Raw genomic sequence first — 14,635 nt, 5'->3', positions numbered from 1 at the left:
TATTCTTAAAATTATTATATAAAACACTTCAAATGTCTAATAAATATAACAAAAAAGTATGAATTTTAATATCATTGATTGATGATTTAGATATCATTATTTATTTATCGTGATTTACATACTATTATGTAAGTTCGTTAGTTTACTCAATGAAAAAAAAAACTGAAAAAAAAAGACATTAATCCCCAAGATTCGCGTAAATGTTGCTATAATATATGATTCCAGTGGAACAATTACTAGTAGGGCCCAAATATTGATTCACAGTTCTGATTTAAGCCCATATAACTTAGAGTAGGTCTCATGTGAGACCGTCTCACAGATTGTTCTGATTTAAGCCCATATAACTTAGAGTAGGTCTCATGTGAGACCGTCTCATAGATCTCAATCTGTGAGACGGGTCAACCCTACCCATATTCACCATAAAAAGTAGTACTCTTAACATAAAAAGCAATACTATTTCATGGATTACTCAAATAAAGATCCGTCTCACAAAATTTGATCCGTGAGACCGTCTCACACAAGTTATTGCCTATAACTTAATTCCCTGCACTTTGATTCAATCAGATCAAAGCGACGCCGGATCGAACAGCTTCTTCCAGAGCTGTGCCCGAGCTCCACGAAGATAAGGTAATCCGATGCTAGTCGTCTCATTGCACCGAAATTATTCGAATCAATGGACGTTTTTATGAATTACTTGAATTTCAGATCGTCGTGTTGATTTACTCTGCAATTGAAATCTTGAAAAAAATAGGTATTTGGAATCTTGGATCTGCATATTGATTCGTGAAACTCGAAGTAATTGTGGCAGGCTTAGACTATAATCACTTGTTGGTGGAGAAAGCGGATTGGATATGGGGTTCTTGATAACTACTCTAATCTTTGTGGTGGTCGGGATTATTGCGTCACTGTGCGCTAGGATCTGCTGCAACAGAGGACCTTCTGCGAACCTGTATACTTGCTGTCTTTTCTCGTTATGAAATGCGTTTAGGCTTATAAGTAGGGTTATGCCTAAATTAATCCCATTTTTCGCATACAATAGCTTATTTGATTTTATTTTATTTTTGTTCATATCTGTTGCGTATGTCTGAGGAACTAATGTTTTTGTTCAACAAGTTGGTAATTATTTTGTTTCATGCTGGTACATGTTTAACATATAACCGACGTCTCCACTTTTACGTTTTTGCGACGACATTTTACAAAGAATGAAAATATAAGTCGAACATTTGAAACCTGACTTCGACGGTTGTCATATGTTATTGAGCTAGTGTTTTGCAGATAACTTTTTCGGTTTGCAATGCAGGTTACACCTGACATTGGTTATTACTGCTACTGTATGCTGTTGGATGATGTAAGTTTGTTTTCATTTTTCAGTTGCTCATTGATTGTGCTTATCTGGTGGTAATTTTTTATTCTCCCATATATATGTATTGAATTTGCTCTGGTCAAATTTCATCTAAATATGAGTTCCCCTCATATTCCGACGGACTGGCATATTCAACTCTTGTCACGTGCATCATTTGTATTAATGAAATTTTTTCACTACTGGATGTGGTATGGACCCTCGTGCAGCAAATCCTTGGGCGTCTATTTGAGGGATTTGGAGAAAAGTTATGTTTGATTCCGCTTTTCCAAATCCTTAGGATCTATTAAGGAATTAGAATAAAAAATCTTGTTTGAGAAATTTTCTGATGCTGGGAGTGGTTCGCCAAATTGTCTCGTCTGCTCCGACTAAGAGATAATGAATAGCAGCAGCATGCATGCCTTTATTCTTCTCATGTAATGAATGCTGAACTACACACTTTCTTGCTTGTGCAGTCATTGTTCTTTTTGCTGGTTTTTCTGATATTTAAGTCATCAAAGTGACAAAGTGTTAATGGCAGCACTTTTGTAATGGAAAGTGAGATTGTTTTTGTTTGTCATGTGTAGGTGGGCGATAGTATACTTGGCACAAATGAATCCTCTGATTGTACCCATTTTGAACGACACAGAATGATATGATCTACGAGAAGCATCCACAAAAATCGAGTGTGTATGGAGAATTAAAGAGAGATGAATAACGAATTGGGGTATGATGTGCCCAGAAAAACTTTTGCATTTATCTTTCTGTTTATATATAACCCTGTTTGTAAAACTGTTTCTTAATCTGTTATTTATTCTTCGAAGGATGGCTGCTTGAAAATGTGTACTTTGAAATGAATAAGAAAATTTTGTTCTATATTTTTCCTTTTTTTTTTATTGCTATTAAATGATTTGGATATTCATACGAGGCAGCCAGTTACTCTTTTCTAAGGCAAAAACTTATGTGAGACGGTCTCACTGGTCGTATTTGTGAGACGGATCTCTTATTTGTGTCACCTATGAAAAAATTATTATTTTTTATGCTAAGAGTATTATTTTTATTGTGAATATGAGTAGGGTTGATCCGTCTCACATATTATGATCCTGAGACGGTCTCATATGAGACTCACTCATTTTCTAACGACAAGTTCGCGACCCGTTTTACCATGCATGTTGGTCATTTATACCTAACTAATAGTATTAAGGTTGCTCTTAAATTGAAGAATTAAATTGTGAAATATTTCAAATTGTCATTTAACATGTATTTCTCAAATCATTCACTCTAAATCGAATTCATCAAATAAAACGAAACTTAAAATAGAAATGAAACTTAAGTTTGTGTTTAGATCGTTGGGAAGATTTGATATGATTTTATGTTTGGATATATTTAAAGTTCAATTTAATTACTCAAAAAATAATTATTTGATATTTTTGTATGTAAATAAAAATTTTATATTGTTCGCAAAAAAGTATTTTATTAAAAAAATAGAAGATTGAGACAGAAGTTTGCTTTAAAAAGTGAAAATGATAAATTGAGTAAAATATAAATAGATGTCGTTAAATCGAAGGCAAAAATTTGTGTGAAACAGTTTCACGGGTCGTATTTGTGAGACGGATATCTTATTTAGGTTATCCATGAAAAATATTATTTTTTATGCTAAGCGTATTACTTTTTATTGTAAATATGGGTAGAGTTGATCCGTCTCACAGTTTAAGATCCGTGAGACGATCTCACATGAGACCCACTCTAAATCGAATTAATGGACACTTATCCTATGTCTGGAAGCAAAGATTTGGAAGGATTTGTGGAGATTTAGATTTGTAACTTCTTAAAACTAGTCATATTTGATGGATTTGGATTTGGATTTGAGTAAAACTAAAAAATATTTATAATTAAAAATTTAGTTATTATCTTTCTATGATCTTTATATGTAATGGTCGGATTAAATGACAAAATTATTTATTTTTTATTTTTCATATTTGATTTTTGAGATATATTATTATAATTGTCAGGAATACTGAAAAATTCTTTATTCAATAATAATTTATTTTCTATTTATAAAATTAGGTTGTGATTGAATATTTAATTTTGAAATAATTTATTTCATAAAATTTAAATTTGAATATTTAAATGTTATGTTTGATTAATTTATTTTAATAATTCATTTTGTGTTCGTCAAGATTAGTTAATTAATTATATAAGAGTTTATGTAGTTTGTATAACACTAATATATAATGAAATGATATAGAGAAATATAAGATTAAATTAAGTTTAATTTTCAGTTTTTAAATAATGTGAATAATATGTTTTAAATCTTGATTTTTGTAAAAGATAATTGAGATTATTTTAATAAAATTTTAAAATCTCAAATTCAAATTTTGATTTTTTTCAAACAAGAAATGAATTATAAATAGAGTTTTAAAATTTCAAACCAAATGCAGGAAAGAATTATAAATCTGAGAATTTTCAAATCCAATTCCAAATTCAATTCTACTGTTATATCCAAATGCAAATTTAAAATTTTAAGCATCTAAAACATACTGTTAATGCAAGAACTGGTCCATGTCCCTATCTTTTTGCCTATTTTTGCTGTAATATTTAGGATTTAATCCACATATAAATGAGACAGAAAATACAAAGTTCTGGATTATTTTTTTTTTACAAAAACAAGAAATAATAATCGGTATTAATGGCGACGCTGGGATTCCAGAATCCAGCATCTGCCTCATCAGCGACCTCCATTTCGATTGGTTTCTCACCTCTGCCTGCCAAAACTAGGCATAGTGGTTTCTCCTTCTCCGGGTGTCGCTGGAAAAGGGCCTGTAATTCAAGATTATTTCGTAACGGTGCTTACAATTCGTATACTCCAATAGAAACTGCCAAGATTAAGGTGATTGGAGTCGGTGGCGGCGGAAACAATGCCGTCAATCGCATGATTGGCAGTGGTTTACAGGTTAAGACTCGTTCCTTTTCTTCTTGGCGTGTACTTGTTTAGGTTCGTTGCAGTTTCTTTGGCCTTCAAACGAGAGCTTTTGAGTTTGATTCGTTGTCCATTTTTGTTGGTGTGAGCTTATGTGCCAGTGTTGTGCTTGATAAATAAGGAGCGAAAGTGAGTACTGGGATGAGCTATGCAAGTATAATTTTTGTTACTTTTAAGACGGGATAGTCTTAAAGACATTAAATCGATAACTTCTACTTTTATTTTTATTTTTTTTTTATTTAAAAAAACAGAAAATCTTTGGCTTAATATGATTCTAACATAAAAAAAAAAACTAAAAAGTCTTTGGCTTGATATGATTCTAACATAAACTATTTAATGTTTTCGAAAGGGTAATGGATGACAAATCCCTGGTGAAATAGAAATGGTAGTCTGCATATATAGTTGTTATGTTCCAATTGAATAAACACTGTTTCAGAATAGATATTCTCGTCTATTTCTTTATTTTTTCATCATCTTCATGTTGATACTAGTAAATGTTATATTCAGAATTCCCTTGCATATGAATCATGTTTTGCACATTTTTCTGTTATAATCCTTTTGTTTCGATTGTAGGGTGTGGACTTTTATGCCATTAACACAGATGTTCAGGCACTGTTGCAATCAGCCACGGAGACACCTATTCAGATAGGAGAGCTTTTGACTCGTGGACTTGGTTTGCATCTCACTCTTACATTTGCATTGGTCTTCTTTTAAATTCTGAAGCTAATTCCTAGCTGTCACACTTTTATCACATGGACAAGAATGAAAATCATGGATTTCATGTTAATTAAATGTGTTTAATGTATGGTACAGTGATCTGCAGGCACTTAGAATCTTGATTTAGCTTCTTTACTGCCTAATATAATCTATTTCCTAAAATTTTATACTTTGAAAGATTTTTAACCAGCAACACTCCTGAAAATTCAGGGACAGGTGGCAACCCACTTTTGGGTGAACAGGCTGCAGAGGAATCAAAGGAAGTAATTGCAAATGCTCTCAAGGGATCAGATATGGTCTTTATAACAGCAGGGATGGGTGGGGGTACTGGGTCTGGTGCAGCCCCTGTTGTTGCTAAAATAGCAAAGGATGCTGGGTATTTGACAGTGGGTGTTGTTACATACCCATTCAGCTTTGAAGGACGTAGAAGATCTTTGCAGGCAGGTGCTGTTTCATTGTATGGAACAGGAGAGTTGACAGTTAACAATCAATCAATAGTCAAAATTTTATTCCATCCTGAATTGTGCGAAGAATTGTGTTCGCATTTAATTGTACAAATTACAAAGATGAGAAATGGATTAAGTAGCACACATCTTTACTTATCCGATCATGTTTGCCACTTTATGTTTGTAATTTTTTGCTTTAAGCCAATGCTTGCTTGATTATTTTCTTGTTTATTTTTATTTATATTTGTACAATAACTTTAAACATATAAATTTCAAATCTTTGAATTGATATTTTTATTTCAAGCTGCACCAATGAAATCCTTTGTTGATGAAACATGTGGGATAAAGTGAACTTTGGAATTGTATGAGCACAACCGCCAATCTATGCTTTAAAGTTTTTTACGCTTGAATTATTAACAGTAGATTGATTGATTCATAATGGGCAGGTGGAAATAAAATAATTAGGTATAATCCATCTTCCTTTTATGTTGTCTTTTAATTTAGATATTTTTTCTTTGGATATTGCTTCAGGCTCTCGAAGCAATTGAAAAACTCCAGAAAAATGTGGATACACTTATTGTGATCCCAAATGATCGTCTCCTGGATATTTCTAATGAACATACTCCCCTTCAAGATGCTTTTCTTTTGGCAGATGATGTGCTCCTCCAGGGAGTTCAAGGGATATCAGATATAATCATGGTGAGTGAAAACAAGAATCAGCCTCTTTTTTTTTTATCCTCATCTTTCCTGGTGCGATAATGTTCTCTTTCTGATGCCATGCAAAATAGTGTATTATTCACAAATGTGACCAATTCCTTGACGTTTTCAGCTTCTTCTTTTTACCCAGGTACCTGGGCTGGTAAACGTGGATTTTGCAGATGTTAAGGCTGTGATGAAGGACTCCGGTACTGCTATGCTTGGTGTGGGAGTGTCCTCTAGCAAAAACCGTGCTGAAGAAGCGGCTGAAGAAGCAACTTTCACTCCTCTGATTGGGTCCTCTATTCAGTCAGCTACTGGAGTTGTATATAACATCACTGGAGGAAAGGATATGACGCTGCAGGAAGTGAATAGGGTATCCCAGGTATATACTTTCAACCTTTTCTCCTACTCTTGCTTACCAATTGTAAGACTCGGTATCCGGCTTGGCCTCAACTGGGAAGAAGCAGTGGAGTTATTTGATGTATAGAGAAATGGCATGGTCATAATCAGACATCCCCCAACCCCCTCTTGCCAGGTTGTTACAAGTTTAGCCGATCCTTCAGCCAACATTATATTTGGTGCAGTAGTTGATGAACGGTACAATGGAGAGCTCCATGTTACGATTATTGCGACTGGTTTTACACAATCGTTTCAGAAGACCCTTATGAATGATTCAAGAGGAGCAAAACTAGCTGAAAAGAGTGCAATAAGAGCTCCAGTCACCCTCACCCTCCAATCATCCGCCTCGTCTTCATCTACATCTCGATCTCCTCTACCTCGGAGATTCCGTATTTAGCTTTTTTAGTTTTTTGTTGTTATATTCTTAATTTACCTGGTCCTTCCTGCATTTACATGGACTTAGGCCAAAATTTGATGTAGCTGTAGCAATTTTTCCCATGTACATCGTTCAGATGTTTGTGTTGCAAAGTGGGATGAGCAGCATTGATTTCTCTCTAACTGAAATCTCCCCAATCCCACTGAAAGTGTATCGATGATATGTTTTTTGCAAGTAGACAGGATATTAAAATTTAAAGATGAATTCGTTGAGTTTGCATATGACGAAAAATATATGGTGTTAAATGAGAGATTTATTTAATAGCTAAAAAGTTGTAAAATTTGATAAGACAAAATTATTAGACTCTCGGATAGATTTCCACCCTCCAACAAAACAGAGCCACAAGTTTGATTTTCATAAAAGAACTAAATTACACAAGAAAACACAGAAAGTAAAACTTGATTTCTATATTCACAAGAACAAACATAGTGCAGGGGAAGGAACAAAGGATGACATGCTTTCACCAAAATATTCGCTCAACAATGGCAGCAAATTCCCAGCATTCGCATCTTCTTGATCAACACCACCTAATGCCTTCAACAGTAGACCAGCATCTATTTCCTTTCTGCCACTTGTTCCGGCCACATTGTTGTTCCCTAATGGACGTGAACCCTGTAAATTAGTATCGCCTGCTCTGATATTTGCCGGATATGCACCGCCTGCTCCAAGCATGTCCGCTGGGACTGAATTTGCTTGTATTACCCCACCGGTCATGGTGCTATCTGTCATTAATTTCTTAGCTGTTGGCTGATGCATTGTGTTATCAATGCCTGCTTTACGTTTCTCTTTGAAGATGGATAAAAGGGTTAGTCTTGTGACTGATATAAGGTACAAATAAGCTCTAAATGCAAGACTTGCCAATATCAGAGCATCAACGAGTTAGTCAAATAATTTTTCAATGCACTCATCCAAATCCAATATTGTGTCTAAGAGCGAAAACTAATACAATCATCCCCAGTTGCTATTATTATTATTGTTTTACAATAGTGGCTCTCATGGAATTAGATTTTAGGCATTCTTATGCTCTCTTGCGCAATGTTTATAATGCCAGCAATATAGCAGGAACAAAAACGAAGGAAATAAAAGAGAATAGTAAAAGATTCTTACTTGACATTGGAGTCACAACTTTTGCGTTACTCTTCAAGACAATAGGCGGCAGTATAGAGAAAACTGTGGGTAACATCTTCAGGCGATAATACAAGCACAAGCCAGCTGCACGCTGAAAAGTGTGATGCGTCAATCAGTTAACAACTAATTTCATAAAGAGAAACAGAAACTTCAACCACATATGATGGAGCTATTAGCACCAACTCTGCCTTGTGGTTGTACGCATTTCTAATCAAAATAGTTGGCATATAACCAATGCAACAATATCAACACTAAAAAAAGTGCATATTGATCGGCAAATTTAGTTGAGAATGGACTGAGGCCTGTTCTGGATAAGCAGACAAGAAAAAAAAACGAGTCAATTCAATGTCCTTGGCCTTCACATGATGCCATATCTTGATGAAACAAAGAAAAATTACACACAAACACTATATTACAGGAGGTTTTAGCCCAAATTATGTTCTCTAAATCTTCAGGTTGGACTAGATCTACACAATTTTTTTGGAAAGTAGAATAGAAAAATGCAAGTAGAATTCTTCTACTACAGCCAATCAAGAAAAAAGATTTGCATTACCTAAAAAAATCGTTGGCTCAACCTGCTACATGTATCTCAAGGGGTTTTAGCCCAAGTTATGTTCTCTAAATCTTCAGGTTGGACTAGATCTACACAATTTTTTTGGAAAGTAGAATAGAAAAATGCAAGTAGAGATTCTTCTACTACAGCCATGAGCCAACCAAGAAAAAAGGTTTTCATTACCTAAAAAAAATTGTTGACTCAACCTGCTACATGTATCTCAAGGGGTTTAAACATAAGCTTCAGAAATTTCAGCATACCTAGTGGCCTCTAGCTAATATACATAAATAACAACTATAGATACTCTCCAACTCGAGAGACACAAAAGAAGAAATGCTGTCAGTAGCAGTAATGCATCACACATGATCTCTTCATCATACAAATACTCGAGAGAACTGCTTCAAACAAACTTTCTTCACTAAATATATGGCCATCAAACCCGAGTGCCTACCTGTGATTATCCTAACCAGTCAACTGCACTTCACAATAAAATACCAAAAAACATATTATGATATAGTCTCAAATTATTAAAAAGTTCGTTCAAACTAAAGAAGTTTAAGGTTAAGGTACATGTTTATAATGGATGTAAATTGTTTACCACCTGCAAGGGCTATTCACAATTTTGCACCAGCAGATCCCTCAAATAACCAATAGCAAACAACCCAGCAGTAAAAAGTTCACTCCAAGTGCCAACAGTATATGGATATAAGTTAATCTTCTTGTTTCATCTTTACTTTTTTTCCGACAATTTTTTTAAATGAAAATAATAGAGTAAAATTAACCACATCTAGCAGATGCATTCAGTTTAATATCTTACCATTAGAGCACCATACACCAACCAGGATTCATGCCTCTTAATTTCATTCTTTTGCTTTTCAAGTTGCATTTCTGGCTCCAGAAGTCGTAAGTAGGGCTCAAGATTGGGAAGCACAAGCAATCGAACCTAGACAGGAGTTTAGACATTGTTAAGAACTTTGACTAATAAAAGGCTGTGGGTGCGGTGCAGAAAAAAGCAACAGAAAGATGGAAGCAGGAATAGACCACATTAGGTCCAAGGGCTGATAGCCCTTGAATGGCACCGTAATGTTGGGGCAAAGCTTTTGATGGGTCCAAAAAAGCATGAAGTAATGTTCTGGTCACACGTGGCTGGAGATTATGGTAAACGTGGCCAAATCTGCAAATGCACGTGAGAACGCCTTAAGCTAAACTAAGTAAATTAAGAACAGATTTTGCTTCCTTAGGACACAGGAAGGACATGGAAGCCTTCACCCATAACAGATAGCTAAGTATAATAGAAAACTCATATTTGTTTCATGTAGTCAACAAGGGCTGGTAAATTTGAAGATTCCAACCTCTTGCAGATTGAAGCCACCAGAATAGCTGTGAAATTTCTAAGACTCCAGTGGTTATCTGAAAATTTATTTCCTAGTCTTTTTGCAACCAGGCATGTCATCACTGATGGCATCAATTGGTGCAGCTAATGGATAAAAAACGCAGACATAAGGAATTGGCACCTGACGTATGAATTTCAAGCACACGAACATAAACATTTCAATGCGAAACAAATTCTTTCAAATGAAAACCTCTAACCTTCATATTTTGGAATAACAAAAAACACTGCTACGAATATCACGAATGCAAAATTAAATGATGCAAGAACAGGATGGTAACATCTGAATCAACTCCTCTCCTCTTATCACCAAATTAAACAACTGTTCTTTTTGCAACTTAATTAAACTAGAAGTCAACTCCCAATGGGCCTAGTATGAAGAAACAAGTTCAAACTCGTAAAAATTTACTATCGCATCGGATGATCTCAAATTAATCTAACAGCAATAATGCGTCTAAGGTTTGAATTAACAGAATACAGAGCAAGATCAAGAGTTCAACTGCATCCAACAGATACATCTACATCATTACACACCACAAAAGTGGACTAATTCAGGAACTCAATGGTTTCCACTATACATAAATATACGTGGAAAATGAAGAAAATCTGAAGGAAATTCGAAATGAGGAATACATGTACACAATTAAGAGGAGTTTACCAAAAAAAGAACAACTTACATAAGGCTCGATGTGTATATGTTGATTTCGTAGAAGGCTCCATACAAGGCGCATCAAAGCAAAAAGAAGAGAAAAATTGTTCAAATTCCGAGAAACCTGTCATGATAGAAGATTGATGGTTATCAAACTGTATCATCGCAAACCAGTCCAGATAAAAAAGGTGGAGGAGGAAGAAGATCAGATATCACTTATCATAACCTCGTCAGCAACAAAGAATGTAAAGTAAGGCACTAAAGGGTGGAGTCCTGAGTCAGTTGCCAAGCTCACTAATGCTTCTTTGAACAGGGTGGAATCGGATCTAGTGACAGTAAGCTCGGAGATTTTCTCAAAATAAAGCTGCAGCACCATCCAAAAAACCATTACCTGAGAATTCAAATACTTTCTTGGAAGGGTGAAGAGGAATGCACAAAACACCATTGCCATTACCTGAAGCTCTCGTGAAAGAACATGCTTGACCGGTAATTTAATGTCTACAGGTAACCCATCCTCCTTGTAGTCATTCTTTATGTTATCTGAAGGCATTGCAAGTGCTGCCAAAGATGATATAAGAATGTAAATCAGAGTGATGACAACAGCTGTCGGTCAAATGACATACTGTGTCCTACAAAATTTGAATACCAAGCCACCTGCCAAGTTCTTAAATTAATTTGTTCAGAAAATGAGAAAATATCATCTATCATCATTCGTATTTTATAAAGTGTGAGCAACGGATATGTAAATAGAAATCGTAGTACAAACATTGAATAGCCATAGGAGGAGGATTTTCAGGAATTGCAGGCTGAACTCCTTCGATAGCCAACCAATGAGTGACTACTGCAGTGTCTAGTGGTGCTTTCGGCAGAGGAGCTTCAATTACCTAAAACACATTAAAAAAACAAGACATGTTACTAAATGCCAATGCTAAAGCTTTCGATCAAAATGCTATAATGCCAAAAGTCAATGCCAGCATACCTCCTTAAATTCCAATTCCTTCTCTTCAATATAAAACAAATCCTTGTGTCCAGCAGCCCTCTTGAATCGCGAAGGATCTCCAGAAGCAAATCCATATATCGGCTGTATTTATATAAACACAAATACCATTACCAACAACGCCCATAACCAAGATCACTACCTTACAACCTTATGCACCAGAAAATCATGGAGTGCATGTACATCAGCAACTGTTTAATAGTAAAGCGAGTTAGAAAAAAAGACCACCTCGACGTTTCTTAAGCCAAGCGCACTATCAACGTCGTCTGTTGTTAAAGTAGTTCTTCTCGAATGTCGCATGCATTTGATAGACTCCTGAACCATATTCAGCAAAAAAAAATAAGAATACGTAAAAGTAGCAGAATCAGAAATTTCAAAACAATCACTTGTGTACATAACAAAGAAAGCAAATTTATAGGAATTAACAAACCTGCATGATTTCTCGAACTCGATACTCGACATCAGCAGCAAGAGCTGGAAATATGTCTGGGGATAAATTGGTAATGCCTAAGCTCTGTGCTATCACTTCAATCGATTCTTTCGGCACTATGCTCATTTTCAAGTTCCTAAATTTCCACGAAATTTTCGATTACGAAGTATTTATCGGTAAATAGCTTTATGGACATCAACTGGATTTTGGTTTCCTGTAATTATGGAGAACGTTTTTTTGAACCAAATTTTAGAGAACGTTCATGGTCTGAAAAAGGGGAAATAGCTACAATTAGGGTTCCGAAGCATCTGATTTCCGGGTATCGATATGGGACGAATACTAGAATGGGCCGTGGCCCATTAATGAAGAGCCTTCATCCTGATTTCTTCTCTTGTATTAAGAAAGCCCAAGGCCCGTCATAAATAACCATCCAGGGATTCTGGCTGCAAATTTCTTATATTGCCCTTCTGAGACCCTAACAAGCCTGAACTGAAATAGTCGACACTAGCAACAAAAATTTTATTTTAAAAATATAAATAAATAAATTGATTTCCTTTAAATTAATTGTTCAGTTTCTGTATTAATTTATACTTCCGTTTTTTTAATACATCTTATTCATTCTTTTATGGTCTTCTTATTCTTATTGGGTTACTGAATTAGTATATTTGATATAAATAAGTTGTTTGTACTTCATAAGCTTTTTTTTTGTTTGTTTAATGATGGATGGATGTTGACTGAAATTCCATTTGAAAATTTAATGAATCAAAACCATATGATTTTGATTCATTATGGCAGGTAGTGGTTATCAAGTGATGGGGTATTAAAGTTTTCCCTTTATGGAAGTGGAACTTTCCCCTTTTGGGAATGGACTATTACAACCTAGTCTAATACCATTTTTGCATTTGAAATCGATTTTTCGGTTATATATCTAGCTTGTTTGAGTTTGAATTTTTGTTCATTAAAATTTTAAAGTATGATTTTGATACACGAACTTGACATCAGATAAGTCGACAATTCAGACGTCACGTCGACATTTTTAGATGACATGTGAATATGTTATGTTGCATGTCAGTACTTTGGGGAGATATGACTGAAAAAAAAAGTAAAGTTGGTATAATAAAACCCAATTTTGAGAACATAGTGTACCAAAATCTAAAATAGGAAAAGTTAGTGTATTAAAAAAATTATTTTATTTTTATGGGCTTATATGTGAATAATTATGAGTGTGAGTTGTCTGTTAAGTTAAGCCCAAAATAAGTGATCAAATAAGGTTTCGGGTTATTGGGCTTTAATGTATCTAATAGGTTGTGAGCCTTTAATGTGTAGAGACATAAGTGTAATTTCTGTTTTTATGATGGGCTAAAACAGAAATATCAGAAGATAATAATAAACTTTATCTATAAATAATTAAATATGAGTCATGGTCTCCAGATCTCGCGTTATCACTTTCACAAAAAATAAAATTGGTATAATAAAACCCAACTTGAGAACATATTGTCCAAAATATGAAATAGGAAAAGTTAGTGTAAAAAAATTATTTTCTTTTTCTTGAAATTATGCACTCTTTATTTATGGTTAAAAATTAAAACACTTATTTTAATTTTAAAAATATATATATAAATATTTGAAGATCGATGAATAATAATTTTAATAAAAAAAATTCATTTCCCACCGTTTCAATTAATCAAGAAGAACAAAAGTTCCCCCCCCACCCCCACTTCCACTTGGTTTTTTGTAGTCTTCCGGAAAATTGGGACACATCCTGTGACCGTTCAAAATTCGAATCCATATATGGTTATCTTTTTGTTTCTCACAAGACGAATATGTTCGTATGTAAATGATATACGGAATGACCATAGTCCCCAATATACAACAACTCCGATCCAGAAATGCAGCATGTCTAGATATCAGTGAACAATGTATATGTCTGAATTTTCAAATTTAAGAAAAAAGAATACAACGAAATTTTTGCGAAGATATATCTTGATGAATGTTCGACAGAGATATATATATATATATATATATATATATATAAAGTGAGTCACCGATATCACATAAAGGGTGCACCCTTCGGTGATAAGCCATGGGACGTGCGGTTCTACGCCAAAGGAAAAGCACACGAGACGCACTGGTTCGGAAAATAAGCCAAGGGACGCATAGTTTTATGTCAAAGGACAAGCACACGAGATGCACTGGTTCGGACTGGATGGTGCAAACTTTCGGACACATTTTTCGAAATAAATAAAAATAAATATTAATATTATTTCCAAATAAATTTTGTCTAAACTATTAATATTTGTCAAAGACCACACCGCACCGAGCTGGTCGGGCATGAGTGTTTCACCGAGAATCAGCCTATCAGTGTCTTTCTCTTTTCAAAAACTTCTGGTGTTCCTTGAGGCTCGAACTCTTATATCAAACTTAGAGCTAGCTAATAAGAAAGACTATTTTGGCTTATTTTTCAATGTGAGA

At 34.6% G+C, this 14,635-nt stretch overlaps 3 protein-coding genes across 5 annotated transcripts in view; 2 read left to right on the top strand and 1 right to left on the bottom strand.

Moving 5' to 3' along the window:
* The first annotated feature begins 534 nt into the window (after positions 1-534).
* Positions 535-2,215, top strand: LOC140833557 (V-type proton ATPase subunit e1). Its single transcript, XM_073197888.1, has 4 exons — positions 535-627; positions 752-949; positions 1,301-1,348; positions 1,927-2,215. Exons 2-4 carry the CDS (start codon positions 852-854, stop codon positions 1,991-1,993), a joined length of 213 nt encoding a protein of 70 aa, XP_073053989.1. The 5' UTR covers positions 535-627; positions 752-851; the 3' UTR covers positions 1,994-2,215.
* A 1,770-nt stretch (positions 2,216-3,985) lies between these two features.
* On the top strand, positions 3,986-7,214 carry LOC140834687 (cell division protein FtsZ homolog 1, chloroplastic-like). The gene is made up of 6 exons (XM_073199748.1): positions 3,986-4,292; positions 4,893-4,992; positions 5,247-5,476; positions 6,014-6,181; positions 6,330-6,563; positions 6,717-7,214. Exons 1-6 carry the CDS (start codon positions 4,029-4,031, stop codon positions 6,975-6,977), a joined length of 1,257 nt encoding a protein of 418 aa, XP_073055849.1. The 5' UTR covers positions 3,986-4,028; the 3' UTR covers positions 6,978-7,214.
* Positions 7,215-7,296: 82 nt separating this feature from the next.
* LOC140834686 (transcription initiation factor TFIID subunit 6-like) overlaps positions 7,297-14,635 on the bottom strand; it is a 36,378-nt gene continuing 29,039 nt past the window's right edge. For all 3 annotated transcript variants that reach the window (XM_073199747.1, XM_073199744.1, XM_073199746.1), the window contains 12 exons: positions 12,164-12,299; positions 11,962-12,048; positions 11,716-11,817; positions 11,503-11,620; positions 11,191-11,294; positions 10,963-11,100; positions 10,765-10,860; positions 10,050-10,174; positions 9,739-9,871; positions 9,515-9,640; positions 8,124-8,235; positions 7,297-7,801 (listed from right to left, as the gene is read on the bottom strand). In XM_073199747.1, coding sequence (XP_073055848.1) covers positions 7,428-7,801; positions 8,124-8,235; positions 9,515-9,640; positions 9,739-9,871; positions 10,050-10,174; positions 10,765-10,860; positions 10,963-11,100; positions 11,191-11,294; positions 11,503-11,620; positions 11,716-11,817; positions 11,962-12,048; positions 12,164-12,289 — 1,641 coding nt within the window. In that variant the 5' untranslated portion in view covers positions 12,290-12,299 and the 3' untranslated portion in view covers positions 7,297-7,427. The remainder of the gene's footprint in view (positions 7,802-8,123; positions 8,236-9,514; positions 9,641-9,738; positions 9,872-10,049; positions 10,175-10,764; positions 10,861-10,962; positions 11,101-11,190; positions 11,295-11,502; positions 11,621-11,715; positions 11,818-11,961; positions 12,049-12,163; positions 12,300-14,635) is intronic.

Source organism: Primulina eburnea, chromosome 6, assembly GCF_022965805.1.
Source record: "Primulina eburnea isolate SZY01 chromosome 6, ASM2296580v1, whole genome shotgun sequence".
Classification (NCBI taxonomy): Eukaryota; Viridiplantae; Streptophyta; class Magnoliopsida; order Lamiales; family Gesneriaceae; genus Primulina; species Primulina eburnea.
The sequence above is the reverse complement of the archived record's forward strand: the minus strand, read 5'-3'. Positions and strand labels throughout refer to the sequence as shown.

Excerpts from the sequence above, each read along its gene's own strand:
- LOC140833557 (XM_073197888.1), top strand. The coding sequence starts at position 852 with ATGGGGTTCTTGATAACTACTCTAATCTTTGTGGTGGTCGGGATTATT. Across the intron at positions 950-1,300 it reads AGAGGACCTTCTGCGAACCT|GTTACACCTGACATTGGTTA; the intron begins GTATACTTGCTG and ends TTTGCAATGCAG. Across the intron at positions 1,349-1,926 it reads ACTGTATGCTGTTGGATGAT|GTGGGCGATAGTATACTTGG; the intron begins GTAAGTTTGTTT and ends TGTCATGTGTAG.
- LOC140834687 (XM_073199748.1), top strand. The coding sequence starts at position 4,029 with ATGGCGACGCTGGGATTCCAGAATCCAGCATCTGCCTCATCAGCGACC. Across the intron at positions 4,293-4,892 it reads TGATTGGCAGTGGTTTACAG|GGTGTGGACTTTTATGCCAT; the intron begins GTTAAGACTCGT and ends TTTCGATTGTAG. Across the intron at positions 6,564-6,716 it reads AAGTGAATAGGGTATCCCAG|GTTGTTACAAGTTTAGCCGA; the intron begins GTATATACTTTC and ends CCCTCTTGCCAG.